The 13008-nt window shown below is 41.5% G+C and overlaps 1 protein-coding gene across 1 annotated transcript in view; it reads right to left on the minus strand.

Annotated features, from left to right (window-relative positions):
* Positions 1-4362: 4362 nt before the first annotated feature.
* Positions 4363-13008, minus strand: part of LOC139412124 (sodium- and chloride-dependent glycine transporter 2-like) — a 61725-nt gene continuing 53079 nt past the window's right edge. The window contains exons 14-15 of the mRNA XM_071158933.1: positions 8620-8787; positions 4363-4518 (exon numbers count right to left, since the gene is read on the minus strand). Of these exons, the coding sequence (XP_071015034.1) occupies positions 4363-4518; positions 8620-8787 (324 nt within the window). The remainder of the gene's footprint in view (positions 4519-8619; positions 8788-13008) is intronic.

Genomic DNA, 13008 nt, shown 5'->3' on the forward strand with positions numbered 1-13008 from the left:
TTGTTAATTATACACCTACAAAAGTAGGCAGACCTGGAATCAAGTATACCTGACACCCTGTTTCATGAAGACAAAGAGAATGACGAAGTATAAATCTAAAAATGGCAAAGTACAAATCTCAAATGACACCCCATTTAGTGCAGTACTTTTGATCGGTCATAGGACTCACTCACTTATTCAAAAGTATTGCACTTCATAGGGAATAGAGTGCCATTTGAGACAAATCCAAAGTGCCCCCCCCCCCAGAGCTCTACCACATATAATAAGATAAGTACAGTTCCAGGGAAAAAAAGTCCATATTCTATACACTACCTACACACATATCCTACACACATTCTATACACTACCTACACACATATCTACAAGTTGCTCCTAACATTGTGGGGATGTGACAACACTAGCACGCACTAAGTCAACACACATCTCTTTTTAAAAGGTGTACAACATACAGCTTACACAGCCGGCAAGGAAAAAACATCTGGAGCAATACAGGAAAAAACATCTGGAGCAATACACATTCTCTCTTATATATATATATATATACATATATATGTTACCCTACAGAAGTTGCGTATGAGGAAAGAGGGAGATTCCATAGTTGCCATGACTAGATCACAACACGTCTACAGCAATAAATAGTTGGTTTAATTTTTATGCACACAAAGGCCATTGGACTATTCTAAACACTGAGAAGAATCACTACAATTTCACATGGCCGTTTTGCATATCTTAAGCTACTAAAGAAAGGATCGACTACACAACTGTATTAATGAGCTAAATTGATTACCGATAATTTTTATTAGAGATAGTAGAGACTAAAGTGTTTATAATTAAAGTAATCAGCGATAGGCATTTCCTTATCTACTGGAGAAGTAGAAGGCAAAAATTGCAGGTAATTTCATTTATTCAGATAAAGCAAAGGAGCCTGCACATTAAATAGGAGTGTGTATATATATATATATATACACAGTGCCTTGCGAAAGTATTCGGCCCCCTTGAACTTTGCGACCTTTTGCCACATTTCAGGCTTCAAACATAAAGATATAAAACTGTATTTTTTTGTGAAGAATCAACAACAAGTGGGACACAATCATGAAGTGGAACGACATTTATTGGATATTTCAAACTTTTTTAACAAATCAAAAACTGAAAAATTGGGCGTGCAAAATTATTCAGCCCCTTTACTTTCAGTGCAGCAAACTCTCTCCAGAAGTTCAGTGAGGATCTCTGAATGATCCAATGTTGACCTAAATGACTAATGATGATAAATACAATCCACCTGTGTGTAATCAAGTCTCCGTATAAATGCACCTGCACTGTGATAGTCTCAGAGGTCCGTTAAAAGCGCAGAGAGCATCATGAAGAACAAGGAACACACCAGGCAGGTCCGAGATACTGTTGTGAAGAAGTTTAAAGCCGGATTTGGATACAAAAAGATTTCCCAAGCTTTAAACATCCCAAGGAGCACTGTGCAAGCGATAATATTGAAATGGAAGGAGTATCAGACCACTGCAAATCTACCAAGACCTGGCCGTCCCTCTAAACTTTCAGCTCATACAAGGAGAAGACTGATCAGAGATGCAGCCAAGAGGCCCATGATCACTCTGGATGAACTGCAGAGATCTACAGCTGAGGTGGGAGACTCTGTCCATAGGACAACAATCAGTCGTATATTGCACAAATCTGGCCTTTATGGAAGAGTGGCAAGAAGAAAGCCATTTCTTAAAGATATCCATAAAAAGTGTTGTTTAAAGTTTGCCACAAGCCACCTGGGAGACACACCAAACATGTGGAAGAAGGTGCTCTGGTCAGATGAAACCAAAATGGAACTTTTTGGCAACAATGCAAAACGTTATGTTTGGCATAAAAGCAACACAGCTGAACACACCATCCCCATTGTCAAACATGGTGGTGGCAGCATCATGGTTTGGGCCTGCTTTTCTTCAGCAGGGACAGGGAAGATGGTTAGAATTGATGGGAAGATGGATGGAGCCAAATACAGGACCATTCTGGAAGAAAACCTGATGGAGTCTGCAAAAGACCTGAGACTGGAACGGAGATTTGTCTTCCAACAAGACATAAAGCAAAATCTACAATGGAATGGTTCAAAAATAAACATATCCAGGTGTTAGAATGGCCAAGTCAAAGTCCAGACCTGAATCCAATCGAGAATCTGTGGAAAGAACTGAAAACTGCTGTTCACAAATTCTCTCCATCCAACCTCACTGAGATCGAGCTGTTTTGCAAGGAGGAATGGGAAAAAATGTCAGTCTCTCGATGTGCAAAACTGATTGAGACATACCCCAAGCGACTTACAGCTGTATTCACAGCAAAAGGTGGCGCTACAAAGTATTAACTTAAGGGGGCTGAATCATTTTGCACGCCCAATTTTTCAGTTTTTGATTTGTTAAAAAAGTTTGAAATATCCAATAAATGTCGTTCCACTTCATGATTGTGTCCCACTTGTTGTTGATTCTTCACAAAAAAATACAGTTTTATATCTTTATGTTTGAAGCCTGAAATGTGGCAAAAGGTTCGCAAGGCACTGTATATATATACACACACTCCTATTTAATGTGTATATAGTTTGACAGGAACAAATATCATCTATGAAAATTAACCATACTGCATACTTTCTAGGCAGTTGATTTGACTTGTATTGCCTATTTCATTAAAAAAAAAAATGAATATATATATATATATATATATATATATATATATATCATAATGTCCCATAGATCAGAGTCTGATGAATACCAATATTTCTCAGTCTATTAGATTTTTTGTGCCTTTTTGTTTGTGGAGGATTTTCCAATATCACTATACACATAGATACAAGAATAAAACAATCACACACACACACACACACACATGCACACACACCTCCATAGGGACTAGTCCAGATGTAGTGGAGTGGTTCGAGAGCTTCAAGTTCCTCTGTGTGCACATCATTAAGGAATTAACATGGTCCACATACACCCACACAGTTGTGAAGAGGGCACGACAGCGCCTCTTCCCCCTCAGGAGGCTGAAAAGATTTGGCATGGGCCCTCAGATCCTCATAAAAGTTCAACAGCTGCATCTTGACAAGCTGCACCGCCGCTTGGTACGGCAACTGCAAGGCGTCTGACCGCAAGGCGCTACAGAGGGTGGTCAGTTTGGCCCAGTACATCACTGCGGTCGAACTCCCTCCCTGCCATCCAGGACCTCTACACCAGGCGTTGTCAGTGGAAGGATAAAAAAAATGTCAAAAACTCCATCCAAACCATAGACTGTTCTCTCTGCTTCCACACGGCAAGCGGTACCAGTGCACCAAGTCTGGAACCAATAAGACCCTGAACAGCTTCTACCCCCAAGCCATAAGACTGATAAACAAGACTTCTAAATACCTAAATCAAATGGCTACCCGAACTACCTGCATTGCCCCTTTTTTGCACTAACTCTCTTGTACTGACTCTATGAGCACACACTGGACTCTACCCACACACTCACACATACTTACACTGGCACCCCAACACACACACACACACACACACACACACACACACACACACACACACACACACACACACACACACACACACACACACACACACACACACACACACACACTTTACCCTTACCTATATATACAAATCTACCTCAATTACCTCGTACCCCTGCACATCGACTCGGCTATATACAGGGAGTACCAGTACCATGTTATTTTACTCATTATTGTTATTCGTTAATCCCTGTGTATCTATTCCTTCTGTCACTATTTTATTTTTTAAATGTATCTTTAACTCTTCATTGTTGGAAAAGGACCCGTAAGTAAGCATTTCACTGTTAGTCTTCACCTGTTGTTAACGAAGCATGTGACAAATTAAATTTGATTAGATTTTTTTGTCATGAGCAGTCGAATATTGCCATTGCAATATTGTGACACGGTACATTTTTCTCTTGGAATAGAGATCCCCTCAGTAAGAAAGGGTTCTGGCTTAATGGCTGTGCATGGGCAGGAGGCAGAGGACAGACCATTCGCAGGTCAGGGGTTAGGGAGAGAGAGGGCAGGGTATAGCATGGGTGCCTGCCAGAGAAAGCAATGTTGGAGAGGAGGGCAGCCCCACTTTGCTATAGAGTGTAGAAGGGAGCAAGGGAGGTGAACAGGAGAACCAGGAAAAAAAGTGATAACGATGTGTTGGCTTGCTTTTCTCTCACCCACATTGATGGGAAAGAGGAAGGAAACAGGAGAGATGAAGTAGAGTGGAGAACAGGAAAAAAGAGAAGGAACAGGTGTGGGAGAGGGCAGTGGTAGGCTGCTGCTCTCTCTCTCCCCTGGTGCCCCTGCTGAAGTGGCGGTGGTGGTTGTAGTGGAGGCTGCTACTGGTAGGCGCCCAGCTGGAAATCTTTGGGGGGCAGTTTGAGGCCCAGGGAGTTGGATCCATGGGGGTCCATCATGTTCTTGTAGCGCTCCCCTCTGTGCTTGGCCAGGAAGGGACCCCAATCGGGCTGAGGGGAACACACCAGCTTCAGACGCTGTGGAGGGGTGTGGGGGGGGGGGGGGGGAGTCACACAGTTGTGTTAAAATAGAATAGAATAGTATCAATCAATTTGAGTTGCGGAAGGCCAAGGGGAGAGTTGGGTACAATAGATGACAGTAGGACTGTCCTGAGAGATATGAAATATCTCAGGAATGGCAGTCGTTCGTAACACTGAAATGTCTGTAACTTTGAAATTCACATCAAACCTTTTGTAGTAAATATTGATTGCATATACAGCATATGTGCTCAATAATAATTTAGCCAGACACTGTAACTATCTTAAGGCTTTGACTAAGGCAATTATGCCAAAACTTCCTGTATGTAAGTACAGTTGCATACACACGCACGCATACAAATCTCAAACACTTTGTTTAATGTGTGATGTAGGGGACTTCAACAAGCACAGCGTGGGGGACTGCTACTTATCTGTGTTTTCTGTGCCGATCCGGCGCCAATTATCAGAGGACCAAGGCTGATATTTCACTTTACTGCCCATAGGGCTCTGGTCAAAAGCACTGCACTATATAGGGAATAGGGTGCTATTTGGGACACACTCAGAAGTGTTTGATGTCAGAGATCCATTTTCTAACATGCAGTAAAGTGAAATATCAGCCCTGATAACTTTGTCATATGTTGTACTAAAGAGCTCATTGTGCTTGTATGTTTGACGTGATAGCACTTAGTTCACAGGGGGAGAACATACAGTGCATTCGCAAATTATTAATTAAGACCCTTTGACTTTTTCCACATTTTGTTATGTTACAGCCTTATTCTAAAATGGATTCATATGTAGTTTTTTTCCCCCTCATACAATACCCCATAATGACAAAGCAAAAACAGGTTTTTATACATTTTTGCACAAACAAATAAAACTAAAACTGAAATGTCACATTTACATAAGTACTCAGACCCTTTACTCAGTACTTTGTTGAAGTGCCTTTGGCAGCGATTACAGCCTCAAATCTTTTTGGGTATGACGCTACAAGCTTGGCACACCTGTATTTGGGGAGTGTCTCCCATTCTTCTCTGCAGATCCTCTCAAGCTCTGTCAGGTTGGATGGGGAGCATCGCTGCACAGCTATTTTCAGGTCTCTCCAAAGATGTTTAATCGGGTTCAAGTCCGGGCTCCGGCTGGACACTCAAGGACATTCAGAGACTTGTCCTGAAGCCACTCCTGTGTTGTCTTGGCTGTGTGCTTCGGGTCGTTGTCCTGTGTGACGTGAATGTCGACTAAGGCAGGCCCCCGCACCTCTGATTCAGAGGGATTGAATGCATTTCAGTTGAATGCATTCAGTTGTACAACTGACTAGATATCCACCCTTCCCCATTGGAAGATGAACCTTCGCCCCAGTCGGAGGTTCTGAGTGCTCTGGAGCAGGTTTTCATCAAGGGTCTCTCTGTACTTTTCTCCTTTCATCTTTCCCTCAATCCTGACTAGTCACCCAGTCCCTGCCACAGAAAAACATCCCCACAGCATGATGTTGCCACCACCATGCTTCACCGTAGCACTGGTGCCAGGTTTCCTCCAGATGTGACACTTGGCATTCAGGCCAAAGAGTTCAATCTTGGTTTCATCAGACGAGAGAATCTTGTTTCTCATGGTCTGAGACTCCTTTAGGTGCCATTTGGCAAACTCCAAATGGGCCATATATTTTTATTTTTAAATTTATTTAATAACTTGTTGGGGTTAGGGGGCAGTATTTTCACTTTGGATGAATTGCGTGCCCATAGTGAACTGCATCCTACTCTGTCCTAGATTGCTAATATATGTAAATTATTATTACTATTGGATAGAAAACACTCTGAAGTTTCTAAAACTGTTTGAATTATGTATGTGAGTATAACAGAACTCACAGGGCAGGCAATCTTCCAAACAAGAAGAAAAATTCTGAAATTTGGGACAACGTTGACGTCATCGCCCCCTCCTTTCCCAACAAGATATGGATCTGGAAACACTTCCTACGCCTTCCACTAGATGTCCTCATTCAGTAGAACGTGGAATGGAGCATTTGCTGTGAACTTTGACCTAATGGGAGGGGAAATAGTCAGTGTCCTGACAGAATGCCATTTTCCTGTGGCGCATTTCTCTGTGGGTGCTACCGCTGTTCCATTTGGCTCCAGATGAAAACGTATGATCCGGTTGGAACGTTATTGGATATATATGATAATAACGTCCTGAAGATTGATTCTCTACTTAGTTTGACCAGTTTATTCGACCTGGAATATATCTTTTGGAAGTTTTCGTGCGAGTTATCTTGGACCAGCAGTCAGTTTTTGGGCACGTGAGCTGAACATGATAGCAAATGCAGCTACTTGGACACTAGTATTGGACATTATGGAACAAAACAACGATTTATTGTGGAACTAGGACTCCTTGCACTACATTCTGATGAAAGATCATCAAAGGTAAGGGAATTTATTTATTTATGTTGTAATTTCGTTTTTCTGTTGACTCCAACATGGCGGAGAAATACTGAGCGCCGTCTCAGATTATTGCAATGTTAGGCTTTTTCCGTAACGTTTAAAAAAAATCTGACAGAGCGGTTGCATTAAGAACCAGTGTATCTTTAATTATATGTAGAACTTGTATCTTTAGTCAAAGTTTATGATGAGTATTTCTGTTATCTGGCGTAGCTTTCTATAATTCCTCCGGATATTTTGGAGGAATTTCTGAACATGGCGTCAATGTAAACCGAGATTTGTGGATATAAAAATGCATATTATCGAACAAAACATAAATGTACTGTGCAACATGTCATATGACTGTCATCTGATGAAGATTTTCAAACGGTTAGTGATTCATTTGATCTCTAATCCTGCTGTTGTGATTTTATCTTTGGCTGGAAAAAATGGCTGCGTTTTTCCTTTGATTTGGTGGTGGTCTAACATAAATATATGTTGTGTTTTCGCTGTAGAACATTTAAAAAATCTGACATGATGGGTAGATGAACAAGATGTTTATCTTTCATTTGAGGTATTGGACTTGTTAATGTGTGAAAGTTAAATATTTCTAAAGAATATTTTAGAATTCCCTGCGCTCAGCTGAAAGGGGGGGTGGAGTTTGCCATAACAGGTTTTAACCTTTATTTAACTAGGCCTTACATAGACAGGTGTGTACCTTTCCAAATCATGTCCAATCAATTGAATTTACCACAGGTGGACTCCAAATCAAGTTGAGAAGCATCTCAAGGGTGATCATTGGAAACAGGATGCACCTGAGCTCAATTTCGAGTCTCATAGCAAAGGGTCTGAATAAATAAAGAATTTCTGTTTGTTATTTTTTTTAAATAAATTTGCAAAAATTACAATTAGAATTTTGCTTTGTCATTATGGTGTATTGTGTGTAGATTGATGAGATTTCTTGTAATTTAAACCATTTTAAATTAAGGCTGTAATTTAACAAAATGTGGAAAAACGGAATGGGTCTGGTTATTTTCCGAATGCACTGTAACTACGGAGCTCAGTGCTTACCTTATACTTCCAACAGTCATGCTCACATAGGCAGGTAGCCTAGGGGTTAGAGTTTTGGGCCAGTAAACGAAAGGTTGCTTGATCGAATCCCCGAGCTGACAAGGTAAAAATCTGTTGTTCTGCCCCCGAACAAGGCAATTAACCCACTGTTCCTAGGCCGTCATTTTAAATAAGAAATTATATCTTAACTGACTTGCCTGGTAAAAAAATGTTTTTATCATACATACTGTGTTCTAGTAACTCACAGTGACAGGAAGTTCATAGTCACAATTTGTGTGGATTGTTGGTTATTGTTTGGATTATTTCTATATACAACAATACTACAGTAGAACCTCAAAGATATGACCCTCAGAGTTACGGACTGTCAACAGCACAGGCAATATCAAACCGGGACATGTATTAAATACCAAAAAACTAACTTCTGTATGCTATAGACAAACGTAAATGTTGCTTACATGTGCTAAAAACACAAAAATATTTACAGTCCAAAAAACATTCCTTACCCCAGGACATTCCAATGGGTGACTAAGAAAAAGGAGCAGATCTGAAAAGATCTGAAATGTATTTATGGGACATGCAAACAGGCTTACAAACATGTGTGCGTGGTATTGTGTCCCATACATACCTCTGTAAAGCTGCCTGGGGCCAAGTGCATTTTGATGACAAACATGATTGGGATCCAGATGACAGAACACAACACCATCAGCCAGCCCATCACCATGGACCAGGTGGGGTAGGTGTAGTCCTCATAGGTCATCACCTTCCACTGGTACAGACTCAGCCCCAGGATACCCTGCAGGGAGAGAGGAGAAAAGGGAGAAGAGAGGAGGATTAGGAGAGGAGGGGAGAAGAGGCGGAGGAGGAGGACAGACGAGAGAGAATGGGTGAGATGAGGGGGAGACGAGGAAGTGAAGGAGGAGGTAGAAGATTAGGATGATCAAAAACCGGAAGAAGAGGATTAAGAGATTTTAAAAAAGGAAGGACCAGGAGGGTAAGATGATGAGGGTAAGGGGCGAAGGAGGGAAAGGGGAGGAGAGGAGAAAGGAAGAGGAGGAGCCTTTGTAGGATATTATTAGGGATGTAGCGATTCCACTGCCCCTTACAGTCTCACGTCAGAATTTAACGTTCATCCATGTTTCTCAAACGAGGAGGCCTATTTCTGATCTTCAGCATGGCATTGTGAAATACCTTGTGCAATATAAGGCTTTAAAAGTTGAGTGACAACCAATGTAATTTGACAATTTGTAATTTAAAATTGTGTTTTACCGGAATAAAAGTAGCCTAACTCATCTGGCTAAAGCCTACCTGCCGATCGGGGCTTACATTAGATTTTAATTTGATTGTTCAGGTTCACCATCAGCAATAGTTTGTTAGTTTTGCTTTAAACAACCAGTTTTTCATTTTTATAACAAGGACAGGAATTGAGGAAAGGAATCACTTTTTCGTGAGCAGCACTGCATGGTCGAAATGGGAGGAGGAGCACGTCCAAATGGTCTAAATAAATTGATTTTGTGACGGGGGTGAAATCCAAAACTATGTCTATGGTACAGTCACCTGAGCTGAGCCATAAGGGAGACTAGTGGGCATCTACCGCCCCACTATCAGACCACTTTTGATCTGAAATCACCATCACCTTCTTGTCATTTTACCAGATTAAAAGAGTTTTAGCTAATATCTAATCAATATTTATCTTTAAAAATGTGCTATGACATTGCCAATGAATATACATACTGTGCATTCAAAAAGTGTCCAGACCCCTTAACTTTGTCCACATTTTGTTACATTACAGCATTCTAGGATATATTAAATTCCTTTTTTTCCTCAACAATCTACACACAATACCAATTAATGACAAAGCAAAAACAGTTTTTTATACATTTTTCCAAATGTATTAAACATACAAAAACAGAAATACCTTATTTACATACAGTGGCAAGAAAAAGTTTGTGAACCCTTTGGAAATACCTGGATATCTGCATAAATTGGTCATACAATTTGATCTGATCTTCATCTAGGTCACAACAGTAGACAAACACAGTCTGCTTAAACTAATAACGCAAACAATTATCCGTTTTAATGTCTTTATTGAACACACCGTGTAAATATTCACAGTGCAGGGTGGAAAAAGTATGTGAACCCTTGGATTAAATGACTGGTTGACCCTTCTTTGGCAGCAACCAAACTAGACAAGGCTGTTTTCTGTAGTTACGGATCAGACCTGCACAATGGTCAGGAGGAATTTTGGACCTCTTCCTCTTCACAAAACTGTTTCAGTTCAGCAATATTCTTGGGATGTCTGGTGTGAACTGCTCTCTTGAGGTCATGCCACAGCATCTCAATTGGGTTGAGGTCAGGACTCTGACTGGGCCACTCCAGAAGGCATATTTTCTTCTGTTGAAGCCATTTGGTTGTTGATTTACTTCTATGTTTTGGGTCATTGTCCTGTTGCATCACCCAACTTCAGTTGAGCTTCAATTGGCGGACAGATAGCCATACATTCTCCTGCAAAATGTCTTGATAAACTTGGGAATACATTTTTCCGTAGATGATAGTGAGCTATCCAGGCCCTGAGACATCAAAGTAGTCCCAAACCATGATGCTCCCTTCACCATAGTTTTGATGTTGTTGTGGTGTGCCTTTTTTTCTCCACACATAGTGTTGTGTGTTCCTTCCAAATAACTCAACTGTAGTTTCATTTGTCCACCGAATATTTTGCCAGTAGCGCTGTGGAACATCCAGGTGCACTTTTGCAAACGTCAGACGTGCAGCAATGTTTTTTTTGGACAGCAGGGGCTTCTTCCGTGGTGTCCTCCCATGAATAACATTTTTGTTAAGTGTTTTACAAATCGTAGACTTGTCAACAGAGATGTTACCATGTTCCAGATATTTCTGTAATTCTTTAGCTGACATTCTTCAGCTCACACTGATTCTTCTTAACCTCATTGAGCATTCTGCAGTGTGCTTTTGTAGTCATCTTTGCAGGATGGCCACTCCTAGGGAGAGTAGCAACACTGCTGAACTTTCTCCATTTATAGACAATTTGTCTTATCTTGGACTAATGGACATCAAGGCTTTTAGAGATACTGTAAACCTTTCCTGCTTTATGCAAGTCAACAATTCTTAATCTTCGGTCTTCTGAGATCATTTTGTTTTGAGGCATGGTTCACATCAGGCAATGCTTCTTGTGAATAGCAAACTCACCTTCTGTTAGTGTTTTTTATAGGGCAAGGCAGCTCTAACCAACATCTCCAATCTCATCTCATTGATTGGACTCCAGGTTAGCTGACTCCAATTAGCTTTTGGAGAAGTCATTAGCCTAGGGATTCACATACTTTTTCCAACCTACACTGTGAATGTTTAAATTGTGTATTCAATATAGACAATAAAAATACAATAATGTGTGTGTTATTTGTTTCAGCACACTATGTTTGTCTTATTTTGTGACTTAGATGAAGATCAGATGAAATTTGATGATCAATTTATGCAGAAATCCAGGTAATTCCAAATGGTTCACATACCTTTTCTTGCCACTGTAAGTATTCAGAACATTTGCTATGAGACTCGAAATTGAGCTCAGGTGCATCCTGTTTCCATTGACCACCAAAAAACGTCTGCAGCATTGACGGTCCCCAAGAACACAGTGGCCTCCATCAATCTTAAATGGAAGAAGTTTGAAATCACTCAGACTCTTCCTAGAGCTGGCCGCCACGGCAAACGGAGCAATAGGGGGAGAAGGGCATTGGTCAAGTAGCTGACCTAGAACGCGATGGTCACTCTGACAGAGCTCCAGAGTTCCTCTGTGGAGATGGGAGAACCTTCCAGAAGGACAACAATCACTGCAGCACTCCACCAATAAGGCCTTTATGGTAGAGTGGCCAGACGGAAGCCACTCCTCAGTAAAAGGCACATGACAGCCCACTTGGAGTTTGCCAAAAGGCATCTAAAAGCCTCTCAGACCATGAGAAACAAGATTCTCTGGTCTGATGAAACCAAGATTCATATTATTCCAAGATGGCATAGCAGTCGGACGTGTGTTTTGTCTTGTCCCGTCCTGTCCCGTGTATATATCGTTTTCTTCGTATATATTTCGTATATATTTTAATCTCACTTTCCACCTTACGGACTGAATATACTCTCCTGCAACCTGCCTTACCCAATGTGGTACAGATCTGCTATTTTTATACTTTAGAACTGGAACCCCCATCAGGAGCTATTCAGCTAACTAGCTACTAGCTAGTAGTCAGTTAGCCACTGCTAGCGGTCCTCACCGTTAACTCGGACATCAGCCAGCCTCAGCCCGGTGAATTCCTGCCAGTCTGCACAGCGCGATATCAACCCAGAGCATATCGGACTGCTTTTTCTCTACCACATCTCTGGATTCCTACCGCAAGCACTAAACCTTTACACCGGATAATCACAGCTAGCTAGCTGCTATCCGAGTGGCTACTCCAGGATAGGTCTCTGTCAAGAAGCAAGCACCAGTTAGCCTGGAGCGGCTAGCCAAGGACGTCCACCAGCCAGTTCTTGGGCTACAATAACTCTTTTGCCAATTGACCTGGACCCTTTACTGCCGACACGGAGCCGATCCATCACGACTATTCTGTCGACGTAACTGTCCGAGGTGGTTTCAACAGGATCTTCCGTTGCGACATCGCCAGAGGCCTATCTGCTAGCCCCGGTCTAGTGAGTGAGTGAGTGAGTGCTACTCATTGGACCCTTTGATCACTCGGCTACACATGCCTCTCCCTATTGTCAATATGCCTTGTCTATTGCTGTTTTGGTTAGTGATTGTCTTATTTCACTGTAGAGCCCCCAGCTCTGCCCAATATGCCTTAGATAGCCCTTTTGTTCAACCCCCCACACATGCAGTGACCTCACCTGACTTAACTGGTGCCTCTAGAGACAAAGCCTCTCTTATCATCACTCAATGCCTATGTTTACCTCCACTGTTTCATGCATGTTAACATTAGGCGCCTCCTCCCTAAGTTTTTTTTATTCACTGCTTTTGCACACT

This window comes from Oncorhynchus clarkii, chromosome 6 (assembly GCF_045791955.1).
Source record: "Oncorhynchus clarkii lewisi isolate Uvic-CL-2024 chromosome 6, UVic_Ocla_1.0, whole genome shotgun sequence".
NCBI lineage: Eukaryota > Metazoa > Chordata > Actinopteri > Salmoniformes > Salmonidae > Oncorhynchus > Oncorhynchus clarkii.